Consider the following 18,694-nt stretch of genomic DNA (forward strand, 5'->3'; position numbering starts at 1 on the left):
AATTCACTATTCCTTAAATTCGCCAACATTGATATAGTAGCTTAAAATCAACATCAACTACACAAACGTCTATGATCTTATTGTTAAAAGTTTAAAAAAATAACACATATTTTGACAATCATTTATGACTAGTATCCCCATTACAATTCCATCCGTAAAACGCCCATCGCCTGATAGCCCACTAAATAGATTTATAGGTAGATTTTCAACTGGAAATACCAAATACGGCTATTCCTTCTATATGCTATGTGGCACGCTCCCTGCCAATTCAATTTGCCAATTCACCGGGATAGCTATATATTCAACGCTTTAAAGCTGATCATCCTGTATATAGTATATCAAATTTATATTTAATGTAATTGTACAAAGTGAATGAATATTTAGAGCAAGATTACTAGAAAAGGTACAGTCACCTATGTTAGGTTTAATGTTGGTCCAAAGAAACTTTGTACAAACAGTGTATAATCGAAATGAATGTCGTCGTTACATAGATCTGGCTATTTTTCCGAAGGGGAAGAGAAATTAGGGCGAGCGTGTTGTGTGGTAACAAACCCATTAGCAGAAGGTGCGCCTTCTTATAATTGGCATCGTTTGTCTACTTACGAAACGGACTAACTAATGTGTCAATAAAGTTGTTTTTATATGCCTCCTCTATAGCAGACACGAAAGTTTTATGTATGGTTCAACATAGACACATTTACGTTTAATAAAAGGTTTTTAAATACACCCATTACAGCAAGGTTATATTCTTTTTTGGGCTTTAATGTGGATATATCGAATCCCAAACACGTAAGCAACAAAATTAAAAATTGTATTCCATTATGATGAATTTTATTAAAACGACAAAACTCTCCACACTAAGCACAGCCTGTCTTGTAGAATGAATTAGATTGAAATGTTTTAGATGAGCATTAGTAGCCCAGCCGTAGAGGACTGAAACTTGCGATCGTAAATCGCTGGTCCAATCCCGGGATACAATCAATGTAATTAACACATTGTGCGTTAATTACTATTGCTACTGTACAAAAATTACCCAAAAGAATGGGCAGTGATCAACAACTCGCCTGCCGAGCATGGCGATTATGCTATATCCCCCCCATAGACATCTTTGAGAAAGGTCTATTGCTGCACGTGTATGGGCTGAAATGACAGCGAATATTTTGGACTGGTGTTTAGTATTGGTCAATATTAAAAGAAGGTTAAGATTAAGAAACAAAAGATAGAGAATCTTAAAAGCTATAATATAATATATACAGGATACTCTTTATAAAATTCTGATAGCTTATTGGCTTTCTGCTTTTAATCAAAATGTAACTTAAGGCCAAATTCTTTCAACTAGTTTATAATTTTATGAAAATTGTTATACAAATACAGTATCTTTAAATACTAAAACATCGAGTGAATTATATTCGTATTGGAGGCACTGGAACAGTAAATATACATAGTGGTTAATTTTCAGGCATGAAAGTATATTCTTAGTGACATTCTAAAAATGTTCCAATGTTCTAATGCTCTAAAATTGATTAATTAGCCTTTGAATACTAGTGACTTAATTTTTTTTCGTTTTTTTTTCTTAAATACAACCTTAACAGGGTTTAAAGTGAGGATTTGAAGATTCTCCAGTGGCGACCATGCGCCGATAAATGCGGCATGAATATGCCCAACTACTAGGTCTAGAAGCCGCTGGATACAGGCAGCGCAAGCACAGAAGGTCTATCACTTGATATGATGATAATAATGATGATGACAGTACAAGTATTGCCTTTGAAACTTACCAATAAGAATAATAGCAGATGTCGACCATTGTGAAAGATATGTTATCTGTGCACACAAAAGTTTAAGTAATGTTTATAATGTAAATTTTTGTATACACAAATTTAAACTATATACGTAAAAATACAAAAAGGCCTTAATTTCCTGTTGTCTCTTCTAGTTTTAGTTGTTCCGTGAATAGTTTATTCACGAAAGCAATTTACAACGAGTCATAACGCGCCCAAAGTGATACGGTCTTGTTACTTCGCCAATTGGCATCGAACGAGTTCAACACACCTCGCTATCGCGTATGAATCATGGGTTATGTAAACAAACTGCCACTGCTGTAATAAACATGCGACTTACACATAACGAAGTAAATTCAGGTCTGTTCTAAATTTAAAAATTCGCAAAGTATTTTTTTATTTTTTTTTATTTTCCTCAAAGGGCAGGTAGTCCTGTGGTGGTGGTGTGTGGTATTTGAAATATTTATGTAAAAGCTTTAAAGAAGTGAATGTATAGCACATTATTTTGTATAAATAGAATGCATATTAAAATAATGTACACTTTTCTGAAAATATAGGGTTTCGAAAATTACGAATTACGTAATGCTTACAAAATAAAAAGCCTTTATGTATTTGGGATTACATATGTAGTTAGTATTATAGTTAGTATATGTAGTTAGTTATTAATATTAAAATTAATTATTGTTACCTATGCAATGTACTGCCAAACGTTAAGTTTTAGAAATAAAATGTACATGGTGTTTCGAAATAGATAAAACTTTAAAGCTTTTAGCTTGCAATTGTGCTATTTTCACCCCTGTAAGGATTTCACACTTATAACGTAATCCATCTAGTAAAATATCCTCTATCTCTCTCTTTCTCGGTCTCTAAATTATGAGACCGCCAATTGCATATTGCTATAAATATTAATAAAATACAGTTGGATTACATGTGACATTTACAATGAAGAGTATTTTAAAAAGAGAAATGAAACACATAAAAACATTAAGACTACGTCGAAAGGATTTAGAATTATTTATTGCATACACAAAAAACGACTTCGATTTGCGTACTCGTTTTCTTAATCACTTTATTTGGGACAAATGTGAGCTGACACAAAATCATGACGTTCTATTTTTGAATTTAAAGAAATCGTTTCTTTTTGCAGAAGTTGAAGAACAAACAAGTTGTTCCAAATTTAAAAATGATCGCGTCCTTGCTCTTAATAAAGTGTAAATTTTTGTTAAATAATGTTATTTATTTTTACGTTTACGGTATAGATTCCTCGTTGTTGAGGGATGTGACCGCCTCCACGAATCAGTTTCTCCTTTTCGAAGTAATAACTGTATACAGATAATACTTTTTTTTTTCATTGTTATAGTAATTGACACTGTCATTTAGTTTTAAAACTGGCCTGTCATGAATGAAAGCGACTATCATTTTCGATTTAGCGTATAAAAGGCTTAGATTCAAAATTGCTCTGAACGAACCGGAATCGATTCAATCTCGCAGACCTCGGTCGAGCGCAGTTAATCAACGGAATAGCCGAAACAACCGCGAACCTTTTCTGCCACAACTTTAACCTCTCTACGGATACCCTTTTCTAGCCATGGGACCAGTTAAAATGATGAACACATGTTTTTCAAATGAGGGTCAGACATAAAATGTATACAATCTAGTCGTTTTTCAACCATATTTGATATATTTCTTTCGTTATTGGAAATAAAAATGAAGAATGTATTAATGATTTAGCTGTCATCTGTATGGACTGCTGTCCCGTGTATAGAAGGTTTCAAATGGCTTGTGAAATACAAATAGGTAAGATTATTGCTTGCATCACTTCCCTTTTGGATAAGGTAGAGAGCCGTCACACTTTCTTGCGGTTTCGCTGCAATGTAATTAGTGGTGTGAATAAGCGTAACTAAGCCCTGTAAGAGAATACTGTAAAATATGAAGCAACTTAAGATTTTGAGAATAAATTGTATGAAATAACACAAAATGGAAAAATTGAGGAAAAGAAATGGTAAATAGTCGATTGGAAATGTGTTTAAGAAATATGGCGAGGAATGGGAGGCGGTGCGTGAATATAATTCAAATGAGTGCTGTTAGAATGATGAAAATGTAAATAATGAAAGAAGAAAGCAAGAGAGATATTGTGAAGCTTGCGAGAGAGAGAGAGAGAGAGAGAGGGTGAAAATAGGAAAGTTTGTGAAAAAATCATTATACAATATATTTCTGTCCCAAAAATAAGATAGGAATGAGAGGCCCACAATAATGGGGTCTATGTCCAGCCGTGGACATGCTACGACTAAAGTGATGATGACGATGACCTCTTTAACGGACGCGACCCACAGTTTAAGAACCACTGATCTAAAATTATTAACTACGTCATGTCCTGTAATTTGTCTTGCAATTAATTATTATTCAATAAATAAAAGCTATTAAAATAATTGTGGTATAATTATAAAAATTTTTAAGTTATAACAATGCTTGGATATAAATTGCACTAAGGGCTTTTGTGAAAGGTAATCATAAAATTAACTCGAGATTTAGTGATATATTGCTTAAATCAAGGCATTTTTAAGGTTTTTTTACTGCCCTATTTTTAGTACCTCTCGTACGTAACCTGCCATGGGTGGACAAGGACAATATTTTCTTAAGAATTTATTCACACAATATATTTTTTTCCGCCACATTCTCTTTCATTCTTTTCCGTAGTAGGACGTTTAAATTGACCGACGACATAGCCGAGATCGACGGAAGCCAATGAATCCGGGCAACGCAAGACCATTCATTGTTGCGATCTTTCAGGAAGGCCTATGCTTTGCAACAAGCATCTATCGTGTGATATGATGATGATAAGAAATTTATTTATATTTCTTTACAGGCTTTTCCAGAAATCTTCTCTTTTCGTATTACAACAAATAACTGTAACTGATTAGTGTTAAAAATAAAATAAATAAGTTATGATATAAAAGAAAAATAATTTGTTGAATAGGTCTACATCATAACTTTCAGCACATATAAACCCCTGCAAGGGATATGCCTCCACCAAAGAAGATATACTTGTAACGCTTGGCAGTGTGGTTTTATAGTACGCATAGGTCGTTCCTGCCCATCCTCTGGAAACTTGTTATTATGTTGAATAGATTTTATATGAAATACAAAATTGTTAGCGTCTCGAAGGATGAAGTTCCACTTGTCTGAAAATTGAAATCGTAATATATTTTTTTCCATATAAGTCCGTGAAAATGAAATAAGCAATTCTTCGAACGTAACTTACTTTCTTTCTATTGTGAAAGTTTCGAGAGAAATAAAAACGTTAAGTATGACCCGCGACGGTATTTTTAATATAAAAAAATATGAAATAGCTCCGGGACTGTTGCGAACATAAAATTGCTGAAACTCACAGATTAAAAAGTTTGCCAACGGGGAGATCTCACGGAGTAACAAATTCTGTAATATTTCTCAAGGCTTATGTTTACAAAGCAATTTGCTACCCTTTTTCGCGCCTCTCGCAGTTCATCTGAGATTTAATATAACTTCATTAGGTGAACACCAGTTGAGCGTAAATTTTCATCTTTTTTCTGCAATGGCACAAAATTGTGCGGCGGTGTAATTCGAAAACTAATCATTTGCTATTTCTTTTGGAAAGCTTAAAGCAGTTTTTTCCCTAAACAAATAATAATATAAACTCGTAAACATTTTCTACGAAAGATAGATTCTATCTAAAGTATTTCCCGGGGATATCTAGTTCTTCTGAACCACTACCATTAACATTTTCAAAAATATTTAAACACAAGATATTTATAAAACTTACTGTAATGTTCGAAATAAATACAGTCAAAGATCACATAACTAATGTGAACAAATACTATGATCTATTTATAATCTACATATGATCTATATATTTATATATATATAAAATAATGAGGAATAAATTCATAGTGAATTTGTTTGCGGTGGGCATACAAATGAGAAGTATAATATGGACATCTCTCTATAAACTGCCTAAGGACTTAGGTCTAACAAGAGCGAATATCAGCTTATATGTGGAACGGATTTATAAAGCAGCATTGGTAGGCTTAAAAAAATATTGTAAAATTGAATTCGGAATCTGGTTGATAAATAAGCATAATAATTTATTGCTAGGTTTTTCTAAACATGCTGCGCGAATTGACAGCCCGAGCATCGCTATTGCTTCTCTCTACAATGCTATGAACCCTTAGTTAATCCATGAAATAAAATTGGTTACACCTTTAAGTTTATCTTATATATAAAGGCACCGGCACGTTCCATGAAATACAAAGTAATTCTATAACAAGAACCAATCAAATATAGGTTAACTGTCACGTATGTAATAAGTTTTTTTCCGGTTAAAAATCGACGCGTTTGTTGTAATTTCTACAGTTACTTTTTTCTTCACCTTATCGAAGTGATCTACTCTAGATTTTTTTTCGATAATTCAATCGAAGATCGAGCCGATGTTCAGCCCTAGGTAGTTTTGAAGTTAAATGCAAAGTTACCTATCGCAAGCTTTTGGGCTCGGACACTGCAAGCGTTCGTCAAAACGTAAAAGACGCGTGGTTTCTAAATCTGGTGATATAACAACGCAAAAAGAAGTTTTTTTTTTCAACTTTTAAACAAAATGCCATTAAACATTATTGAAAAAATAAATTGACGGAAAAGCTTATTATTCAATAGACCAATTTTTAAGTAATAGAAGTCCTTAACAGTAATGTCGCCTGATTATTTCGATTTTATTTAGGCCATATCTAATAAAGTGTATATGTATAAATCTATGTCAAATTTATTGAAAGATGTTGTGAAGTTTCTTCCTGCGTCTTCTCCACAAATATATCATCTTACGAAGTAGAATAGAGACAAAAATAAAAAAGATTAAAAAAATAAATACATAACAAGTTGACGATCAATAAGCATTCTGTTAAATAGATCCTATGTTGAATTTAACGCTTCGCCATCTTAAAAGATGACCTGTAAATCAAAATAAAAACTGTCAGATATATCATTGCTTGAAGTACATTTATAGTAAACACACATGCATAACTTACATTTATATTTCATTCTATAAGTTAACTATGTATTGAGAGAAAATTTTCATTTCAGGTGTATCACACAACAGACAGTATGTGCTGTTTCGACTAGGCCGGAGAGTTTCTCTGCCGGTTCGACAGTTCGCAGAGTCAGGACGATCTGATACTCTTAGCTCCGCTCCTGGAACTCTGGATGTCTTCGGCGCACCACCTATAGTACAAGGTGCTGGGAGAACTGAAGCCGAGTTTTTCGTCGATGGAAATCACTCAAGGGTAAATAATCATGAAGCTACATAGAAATCTTTCGTAGTAGTCGCTATTATAACTATAAGTCAAGATAAGTCAATAGATATAATACATTACGTGTACTTAGTAAATATTAAAAACTTTCTTGTTACATATATATATATATATATATATATGTAGTAAATAGCTTTTAGCTACTGCAACCGGCTGCCATATACAGGATGATTAATAATAGGTGTAATTTAAAAGAGTGAATGAATAGTTCACCTACTTTTACAGTGTGGAGTTATCGTAAAAGAGTAACAAGTGTTTCTACTGAACTATTCTGAATCGCACAGCCCAAGTATGAAACGATAGAGCTTCCTTATTTCCCGAGAATAATGACCCAGGTCTCTTCAGGCTTAGAGCGAGTTGGTCACTTTCCATCAGGCGAGTTGGTGGCCCAATGCAACGTTACCTGACAATTTACATATGATACATACTAACCAAAAACGATATCCTGAAATAATAAATAACATTATAATATTATTTTAAGTAAAAGCGTTTTCAATATTCGGATTACTACATATAGTGTACTGAAGACTATGTATTGCGAGAATATTAGCCGAATGCGACAGCATTTGTAGCGAAAAAATAATCAATGTAACTTACTTCACATTTAAAGTAAGAAACACATTGTATTAAGAAATAGGTGTAAAACCATTAAAATTTTTTGCTGACAAATTAGCTACTTTCACCACTAAAAACCTTTCACACGGGTAACCAATCACCGTATATATTAAATTGTTATAAAAAAGCCTTATTTTTTAATTAAATAGACGTTATTAAAACAAGGAAAACCGACAGACAAAATGTTGATATTTAGTCAGAATATAAAAACAAATACAACGCACCGCACGATAACAATGTTCCGTGAATTGGATCGCAGTATCGGAATTAATAATAACAAACGTCCGTCAATTTCACAGTGTAATAACATGGCGGTTATAAAACTACTGTTATGTGGCAATAGTCGAATATATCTGTATTTGGACATTAACGAATGCCCCAGAGAGCAAACAATTACAGGCCAAGCAATTCGAACGGTATAAAAAAGCGTAGGAGTAAATTCAAACTGTATTACGTGGGGGAAATATATCGTGTTATCTATTTTATGGGCACTTAAAACTAATTTCGCTTAGTTAACTTTTATTATAAATTGTAGTGAAAGGATATCATAACGAATCATAGTGACACTTTTTTTAACGATATTGATATTCATCATTTTTTCAACAATATGATGTTCACCGCTAGGGTGCCCTAACTCTTAGATTTACAATAGAATATCAACAAAATAGACAATCTTCACGAGGTGTCTATTCACCTTGTAGATTGTTATCCTATACTGCGCATGCATGCCTATGGTCTCCGCTTTAGAACCTAGCCCCTGCGGCTATCTACTCCATACGCTGTGTTTGTTTCTTTGGCTCTCATAATTACGGGCCTCGTATATATCCCCTGTCTTGTACATCCATCTTGTACATCCCCTGTCCTGTACACAGAGACATTATTTTTCTTATTTAATGGAATCAGTCGTTACCTTGTGGAAATCCATCCTAAGTAAGAAAAGGACCAATATTTAGCCACTTCCGCACATGCAGTGGTAGTCGTACAACAAAGTGCACCGCCCGCCAGCCCGCTGATAAATGCGTATGTGGCAAACAATGCAAATTACACAACTGCCACCGTTAATTAACTCAACACGTGTTTTACCCCTCCACGGGGCATCTTCAGGAGTTATGTTACACCGATTAGTGCGATTATTTTTCTTAATAGGTTTTTTACTTAATAATTGTATTTTAATCCTCATCTTTTGTTCTTCTCAATATTTTCCGCACATCTTTCTTTTATTCGTGACATAATCCATTTCTTGCATCCCCTTCCTTTTTTTCACCTCAAGAATACTACCTTTTACATTCTAATTTTTTGTTTTATCTTTATATTTACTATTATTGATTTTTACATTCAAGTTATTACCATGCATTTTTTTCTATTTTATTTTGTTTAGTTATATATTCCATAGTCTCACAATTTGCAGTTCATTCTACTCTTACACGAGTAGGACTTATTTCTTTTAATTACGTCACATATAACCTTTTTGCAGTACTCGAGCATAGCCCTCTCCATAGCCCGTTAAGCGACAGTGAGCGTATATAGTTTAAAATAATAAAATATTTCGACATAGCTATTTCCAGAGTTTTACAAAATAGTAACTGTTCTTTAATATCCGTTTTAATGATCTTTGTGATTAAAATTTACGATATAACTTGAACACATAATAATTTTTCTCTTAAACATAGACACACAACAAAATAAAATATCGCAATAAAGGTTATTTATTTAGATACACCAGCAGTACACATAAGTTAAAAATACACTAAAAGATACCGTATCAATAACGGCTCTGTTATGTGTTGATTTATAGGTGACACAACAAAAGTTACTTTTTGCTACATTAAAAACACTAAATACGAAGATTAAAGTGGTCGTACGTAAGAAACATCTGGTTTACTACTTTAGACACCAAAAGATTTCTTAATGTGAAAATTTTCCTCTTGCATCTTCTTTAAGAAAGTGTAAAAATACTCAATACATCACATATATTTATATAGATGCAATGACCAGTTGTATACGGTGGGCCAAAAATTTTTGCAAATAGCAACACTTGATTTCTCCAAAACCGCGAGAGTGAGGGGCCAACAGCGAGACGGAGCACATCTCGACAATGTAATTTTTAACAAATAAATTTTAATAGATGACAATTACGGTAAATAAATCATAAACAAAATAGCATTTGTACTTTTATTTCTACACATATTTCAAAAGTGCAAAAATTTATGGCCCGCCCTATACTTCGTCCCGCCTTACAGCAATGTAGAGCTATATTTCGAATTTTTAAATTTATGTAATATTATTATGTTCAATTATTTATACGACTGGACTAATGTTTTAAGTGACGATTTTTAATTACAACTTTTAATATCTTAATACGTGTTATTCAATTCCGAACGGGGATATATCTAAGAATACAAATTAAAATAGTCCGGACGTTTTAGAATTATATTATATGTTTTATTAAAACTAAAAGAGATGGTAACGTACAATATATATGATAGGATAGCCTTTATTAATTACAGTCATCGTTTATAACTTTCGATATTTTATCCTATTTTTAACAGTTAACTCATATACTTTCTTATGTTTCTTATACTACCTAAATTCTTGTCTATATTTGTTTATGTTCTTCTTTATTATTATACACATTGGCCAATCAATGTAGGGATGATTCATAAAGTAAAAATAAAATAAGATATAAATAATTTATAAATTAGAAATAAAATAAAATAGAAATAAATCATAAAATAGAAATAAAATAACACAGAAATAAATCACAAAGTAGAAATAAAATAAGACGGAAATAAATCATGAAGAAGAAATAAAATAAGATAGAAATAATAATAAGGTAGAAATAAAGGACGATTGAGTTGGCGTGCACTGATAAGCTGCTAGATACAAAACTGTTATTAAGATAAATGACGATAGAGACTGAAGTACAAAATAGGGAGCTCCACAAAGCCTTTGTTTTGAGACAAAGTTGTCTTAAGCGTGAGGGCTATAGCTGCAGACGAAGATAAGCTCGGTGTTGTTCGCTCTACTCGGATATAACAGTGTGTTTAAATCACAAAGGAAGTTTGCACAAGCGAAACAATCCTCAGCTGTTCTGTATTCTTGTTGCGACGAATATAATTCATTTGTCTCAAATATTCTTTTGTTCAATTCAATGTTTTATCTGTCAAATCGAGGTTCTACATTATATTCATAAATATATTATCATAGAAGATACGTTTCTTACTTTTAGACAAAAAAAATAATCTTGTCAAAAATAACTGAATATTCGTTATTACACTATATGGCTCCGGGATAAAAATAAAAGCAAAGTAAGATAATACTAATAAAAATAACATTGTAACGATATAAAGGAAGATCGGTACAGTGGAGGTAACTACTCAATTTTAATAAATGAATGCCACTTATTCAATATACACCCTAATTATCTAATACTGTTATTTGAAAATGTTATGAAATTTTTTCTTATGTCATCTGTAGACCTTTGACTTTGGCTGTTGTTGTAAGAGCCGGTTAACAAAAAAATATTCAGGGGAAAAAAGCCTGCAGTCAAGTGTCGTGAGAATTGGCACCCATAATTATATGATGGGTAACAAAAAGAACATGCTCCTAGATCCTGGCAGCTCCACTACTCTCGTATTGGAAATCTCTGAGGAGGCCATGTCCACCAGTGGACGACGTTGGAATGATGATTGTTGGCAAATGTAGTCATTACTGTGTCCACTTCCAATAGGAACACATTCGTTATATGTATATATGTGGAGTTGTCAAATAATAAAGACGGCGGTTCCGAGAACTAGTTTTTATTTTATTTTTAACAGCGTAACAATCTTTTCACTCTATATTTCTTGTAGTACATCGACTTGACTATTATATGTCAATAAAACAAAAGTGACAAGTAAGGTACGTTAAAAACTTAAAAATAATTTTAACTTTAATAAAAAAAAACTTAAAGGATAAAAAAGTCACATAAACAAATTATTTACATGAGTGTATGAGAGTATTTATAAGCGTGTGTGTGAATAGTTGCTATTAAGTAAATAACGTTATATTTTGTTTTTAATACTGTAATGTTTTTTATAGGTTTCCGTAATGACCAAAATGATACCTTCACCGGATTGGTTCATCGGAGTTGACAGCTTCGATCTTTGCGTGGATGGAAATTGGTTGGATAGCATCACGATTGAAGTAAGTATCACTATAACAGATGAAGAAAATTGTCCAGATTGTTTATTCAAGACTTGCGCTTTGTGTCTCATTTGGCGATTCGATTTCATTTTTAATTTTACTACAAAACACTATTACGATCAAGATTTCTATGTATAAAAGTTATAAGTTTCTCTTTCCACAAAATTATATTGGTAGTTTCTTTTACTAATTACTGTTTGTATATGATATAACCTTACAGAAAGGTTTTACGAACATAGAACAGATAGAAGCGTTATGACAATGTATTCACGAGCGACGCACGAGTCGACAACCTGCTCAAAAATAATTTTACTTTTAAATAATTTGTAGGTAGTGGAAAAGATTTAAATAATATTAATTATTTTTTTATTGAATCTAAAGAGAATTATTAGTAACTATAGAGGAAAAACATAAAATAAGAAAGCCAGCGATGATAGGTGAAGGTGTATACGTAAATGCTCACATATAATTTTACTTTTAAGTTATTTGTAGGTAATGGAAAATATTTAAATAATATTAATTATTTTTAATTGAATGTAAAGAGAATTACTAGTAACCGTAGAAGAAAAACATAAAATAAGAAAGCCAGCGATGATCGGTGAAGGTGTGTACGTAAATTGAATTTTCAATTTATGTTACATCTATTGTTAAATTCTTTGCCAGTTGTATTTTATTAATAAATAAAATAATAATTAATATTTAAACAAATTGTGCGTCTACAGAGAATTATCATATCATAATCAAAAATTATGTAACATAGTTATCCTTAAAAGTGACTTAATTTTTGCCACGCCTTATATATATATATATATATATATATATAAGGCGTGGGCCTCCCTCAAAAATCACCACAGTAAACGGTCATGTCGCCGTACAGCAAATTACTGCGACTACGAGTATGTCGTTGGTCTGACCACGAGAGTCACACGAGAACCTTTTTAATTATTTAATTTGTAATTTAATAATAAAATAATCATACCTTATACACATGTCTCTTTATAACTCAGGTCGACCCACTAGACGCCGGCACGGACAATGGCTTCACATTCACGGCACCGAATTGGCCGACCGCACCCCAAGGAGTTGCGTACCGTATAACATCAAAGTACCCCTCCCATCCCGCCGGTTCCTTCTTCTACCCTCATTTGAGAAGATTACCACCTATAGCTACGTTTCAATTTATCAAAGTAAGTAAACAAAGTGCTTATACACGGTTTGAGTGAAAGCGAAATCACGATTAACATACACTTTACGTAATGCGTAAGACATTAGCTTAAATAAATACAGTGAATCCATTCACAATATCGAGTTGGTGAAATCTCAAAAGTTTTACGTTTATATTTCAGATTTAGGAAGTTTACGTATTCGATAAAACTAGTTGTAAGCAACTATACAGCGTCATTCGACGATCTAAAAATAAATAATTTTTATTTAAAATGCTAGTAACGTTTACCCAAATTTTTACGCACTTATAAATTATTGTATAATTTTTTAAATATATTTCAAGGTTACCTTCGTCATAATTTTCATTACATGTTACGGGATTCAAACCTGCGACCTATGATCATAAGTCTCAATTTCCACCGCTGGCCTACCACTAGACGTAATTACAAATAGCTTGGAATCGAAAGAAATTTTACTGTGCCACGATTTCGATTAAGATACTCGATTTATTTAGTTTAAGAGAAATTTTCGCCGCGTGTAGTAATCTTGAGACACAGTATATTCTTTACAAAAATGTTAAAATCTATTCAAGTTATAAAACGCAGCTATAACAAATGGTCACGGATTCATTTTATTTATTTAAAAGTGATTTAATCAAACTTATTGTGAAATATGTCTATATGTATTAGGTTTATTTAGTTTCTGTACTTAAAAATCCTGGCTATGCTCCGTGACTTCGTCCGCGTGGAATTAAAAAAAAATTAATATATTTTTTTTTCAATTTAATTTTAGTTATGATACAGACATGTACTTCACAATTTACATAAATTCTTATCTCCCCCACAACTCGAAACGTCATCATTCGTTCGCTGTTTTCGTTTTAAATTAAATCAGCATGAGCTGTCACGGCAATACATGAAATTCACTAGAATAACAATGGCGACATCTGTCGGAAATTGGTCATACTAACTTAGGAATCTTTGTGAGCGCATGCGCAACAACATTTCTGAAGATCGTCACATGATCAAATACATAGTTTACGATTCTATAAATGACACACAGACAGACATTTATTTTTACATATATAGAAGTGAATGTGAACATTAACACAAATAATTAATTTATATAGCGTAATATTTAAATATACTGTATTTTTTGTGATATTTATATACGATTTCGTTTGGAATTCTATATTTAAAACTATTTTCCAACAGCTCCGAGAATACGAACTCTCTGAAGTGTTCCACCGAGAGAGTGACGATCGAAAGTACGATGTTCTACAATTAGACAAATTAAACCATAATAGCGTCGATGTACTGGACGGAAATAGGGCGCTGTCCATTGCGGAGGAAGTCGAGAGAGCGGAACAGGCGCCAAGGATATACACAGAAGGTTCCATGACTACACCCGATGGCGCTTATTCATTTTATTCTCTGTGAGTTAACATCTGATTTTTTTTTAATCATTCCGTAAATACAAAACAATTTCAATAATAATTTGTTTTTCTAATAAAAATTAATTAAAATATTCCTTTCAAAATTTTGATTATTTCAGAATTTTTTTAAACTTTTATGCCTGTTTCAATAATCGTGTATAATGTGATAACTCTGAAACTCAATTGGAATGCGACAAGCAAAAAACTTTTCGCACCACAAAGTTTACAAGTACAGATAATTAATTGTTAAACCTTAATCAATTATAATATGTAGTAATTCAAATTTTGAAATGAATTTTACTTACTAAATCATCATTATATATTTTATTTCTGAATCTATTGATAGAATAGAGTTTACTATACGTGTAATTGATAGCAAATAATCTATTAATTCGCCACTCTAAAGCTTTTGTACCTACGGCCAACCATACCATAAATTGTATGAGTACCACGCAATTGTGTGAGTTTTTCTGCAAAAACTTTGTTTTTGAAATTCGAATAGAATTATGAATGAATAACGTTACTTGTTATTTTATTGAAAATGATAATTAATCGCAATTATGAAAAAAAATATTACATTTAAATTTCGAATGGTGAGTTCATTTTGTTAATCACTTTAATTATTTTAGATACTGTTTTGTTTTTTACACACTCAATCTTTAACATTACGTAATAATGCATTCCAATTTCAAATAATATATAGAACCAACACAACTGTAAGCACAACAGAGGAACCACGTTCTGCTAATGAATTGCCTACTTCCGGACCTACTGCAAGCGAGCGTTCTGCTTTGAGAAGCCTGGCGCGTCGCTATCGTGCTAGAAGACGACGCAAGCTGCGAGCTGACAACACGGACCCTGCTGAAAGAAGAAAGCGGAAAAGAACTAGTAAGAATATTATGTTCTTCTTTCTTGGTGTATAATGTACATATACTATAACACTATATTTTAACGTTGAGGCCTTTTTGAAATGGAAAATTTGTATAAATATTATTTTGTATATATTTTATGTATATTTACTTTTATTTAACTGTAGTTAAATATGTTTAACTATAGTAAAATAAAAGTAAATTAAAATGTATTCGCTGATGTTCATCGAGTTCCGAAATGAGACAATGTTTACATAAAAGATCTTTTTTTTGTTCTCTCGTAGTTCCCGATAGCAATATGTAAAAAATATAAGTATCATAAATAGATAAAAAAACCCGACAGCAAGCATAAAAAATCAAAATTGCAATAACAATAATACTTAAATGTAATGATTGTGATGACGGTGTTCATCATTAATAATTTAGTCGTAGGATATGGGTCTTCCCCATGGATTTTTGACATCACCGGTTGAGAGTGGTCTGCATCTAGCGACTTCCAATGAACTTGACAAAGTAATCTGTCTTCGTGGTGATAGACTTGATAAATAGAATAAAATCTTTCAGGGCTTTTAGATTGCCGTGTTTCGGACTGGGGTGAATGGAGTCCTTGTCGCAGCGACGGGGGTTGTGTTGGATCAGCTCTTAGAACTCGACGCATAATCCGCAGGCAACGCCCGGGTGGATCGCCTTGTCCACCAACCGCACAGTCACGCTGGTGTGCCACAAATTGCACCGCATTACAACAAGAAGACTGGCACAATAACCTTACATAACTTTTTAACACTTAATTTTCTCTTAACGCTATTCAGTTTTATTATTTATAGCTGAAATTTTACTACATATTGACTGACAAAGGCAAAGTGCGAATTTGTATTGTTTTAGTAAAATTTCGGCTACACCCGCATCTTTTTGAAGTTTTCTTAGCGTCTGTCTGTCCGTCCAAATTTTTTCTTTCGATTCCAATCTTGATTTACTTTACAGACTCGAATATAAAATGATGTGTAAAAAAATAATAAAATCACTGTGTATAATATTTTATTAAGACGTAACTGCTAAAGTTTCAGCTTTACGAATAAAAATAAATAATTCGATTTCTTATCGCTGTATCTATGATTGCTTCAACATGATTTGTTTTCACAATAATAGATATTTCTAATATCTGTTAGTTCTTAGTCATTTTATTTTATTAAAACGTGCTGAAACCGTATTATTCGTAACATTTTTTTGTACCCACCTTAAATTAAGAGAATAATAGGTTAATTATAGATTAGTTGCGTAAGTGCAGGTGTACTAAAAATTATTTTTTCAAGCCTAGATGTTTATTTATACAAATGCACTAGTACAAATAATATCGTGTCTTATGCTACCATTAAAAAATTCTCCTTAAACTCACTTTTGCAATGACAAAAGTGTGAAATTGTTATATAGTTAGATTAGCTGTCTCCGCCTCATGTGGCCCGCACTGCCTTTGGGTGTTAATTCATAAACTCCATTTTTGGTAATTCTTACCATGCCGGAAATTTATTCTGACTAAGTTTAATAGTTATAAGCCATATACTCTGATTTTTTCTAACGCAATCCACCTAGACCCTCTGTTCCTCGCCCTTGCGGTTATAATTTCAAAAAATTTGTTCTTAGTTGACCTAAACTTGGCATAAGAAATATTTTTTTAACCTCAAGTTTCTAAGCCTTATGGTTCTATAGATATCCTGATGAGTCAGTATATAAGTGAAAACTTTTTTAACATATATATAAGCTGAAATGCTATTCATGCTTGTACGAAAATAAGACAGTAAGTTGACCGGAAATATGATTAAAAACTCTAAGGGCAATATTTTAAATTTCGTTCTAATTTCGATTAGCCGATGACGGTTGGTCAATTATTAGTCTATTATCACAATAGTGACATACATATCGCTTATTTAAGTCATTAAATTCTTGACAGTTACTCAATAGCGTAGTCGATTTAGAGATGTGAATCCAAAGATGCAGCTTTTATTTTTAATACAGTTAAGTGTAAAAATAATTTTAGATAAGTAAACGTAAGGTGTTAAATTTGATCAAAAACTTCATCGACTAATTTCACAACCATCTAACGTAGAAATATCAATAACGAGATTAATGGATTTATTTAAAGAAAGAATCTTTTAACAATAAATTGAAACAATAGTATAGATTTAGGTACAAAATTAATTTATCAAAATAAAATGTTTAATGAAACATGTAGTGCAATCCCGAATGTTGAAATTCAATTAATATAAGTAAAATTCATAAAACCAATTTCCTTTAGTTCAAGTATTGTTCGTAAATGTCTCACAAATGAAATTTGTCTCTACATAGGTTAAAAAAAAGAGATTTCGAAATTGTATGATAGTATAAACAAATTGAAAAGCCACGATGCTGATTATATGTAGAACGTTGCGAGAATCAAGTTTGTTCCAAATTCGAAAAAACAAATTGAAGCCAAAAATGTTAAATTTAGAATAATAATTATTGAGTATGTGTATTTTTTACAATGTAAAATATTTTGATTTCAATAATAAAACTCTTAATAACATAAGTGTGTTTTATTAATATGCTATAAATTCATTGTATGTAAACCGTTTAGACACCGTACGTGGATTTCAAAATAGTAAATAAATAAAGAACTAAATGAAAGTGTTCTTAGTGACATTAAAATTTAATGTTGCAACATTTCTTTTTTAAGTTATACATCTTTAGGCGTGTTATGAAAAAAACGATCACGTGTTTCAGTTACACACAAGAGCCAATAATACTCGTATATCTGGTAATAAATCAGTAGTAATTAAAATTGAATATTTTAATAATTATCATTTATTATTTGTAAATTTCAGAGAAAATAATTGTTCTTGTATATTTTTTCAAGTGCGCCAATATAATTTACGTTAACTATTCGTAAGTATTGTATACATATTGAATACCAAATATACATAAATTATTAATGTTAAACTAATATTTACAAAATAAAGCATTTAATTTAAGAAAGCACGTAATAATTTTTTTTTTTATTATTTATCAATATGAAAATCAATGACATTATTTAATAAAAATTTTTTATTAAAAATTAAAAGTGAATTTAATTAAGATAATAATAAATATATAAAATATTAATAAACTTAAATTTGAATTTTGAATTTATAATATTAAATTTTTGATATATTATACTTTTAAAATATTGAATGATCAATAATAAACATTCAAAAGTAAGCAAAAAGCTAGTTTTAAATAAGCTACTTTTTTCGATTCTGCCATTACCGGAAGATGTTATGGCAGTGGACATCATTTAAAAATAAC

The 18,694-nt window shown here is 31.6% G+C and overlaps 1 protein-coding gene across 2 annotated transcripts in view; it reads left to right on the top strand.

The window, feature by feature from the left end:
* mspo (M-spondin) overlaps window positions 1-17,877 on the top strand; it is a 54,428-nt gene extending 36,551 nt beyond the window's left edge. For both annotated transcript variants that reach the window (XM_068777797.1, XM_068777798.1), the window contains exons 3-8: window positions 6,885-7,084; window positions 11,807-11,911; window positions 12,919-13,098; window positions 14,290-14,510; window positions 15,214-15,398; window positions 15,944-17,877. In XM_068777797.1, the coding sequence (XP_068633898.1) occupies window positions 6,885-7,084; window positions 11,807-11,911; window positions 12,919-13,098; window positions 14,290-14,510; window positions 15,214-15,398; window positions 15,944-16,152 (1,100 nt within the window). In that variant the 3' untranslated portion in view covers window positions 16,153-17,877. The remainder of the gene's footprint in view (window positions 1-6,884; window positions 7,085-11,806; window positions 11,912-12,918; window positions 13,099-14,289; window positions 14,511-15,213; window positions 15,399-15,943) is intronic.
* Window positions 17,878-18,694: the final 817 nt, after the last annotated feature.

This window comes from Battus philenor, unplaced genomic scaffold, assembly GCF_028537555.1.
Source record: "Battus philenor isolate CCGP_79_NKW_IND1 unplaced genomic scaffold, ilBatPhil1.0.hap1 SCAF_14, whole genome shotgun sequence".
Taxonomy (NCBI): Eukaryota; Metazoa; Arthropoda; class Insecta; order Lepidoptera; family Papilionidae; genus Battus; species Battus philenor.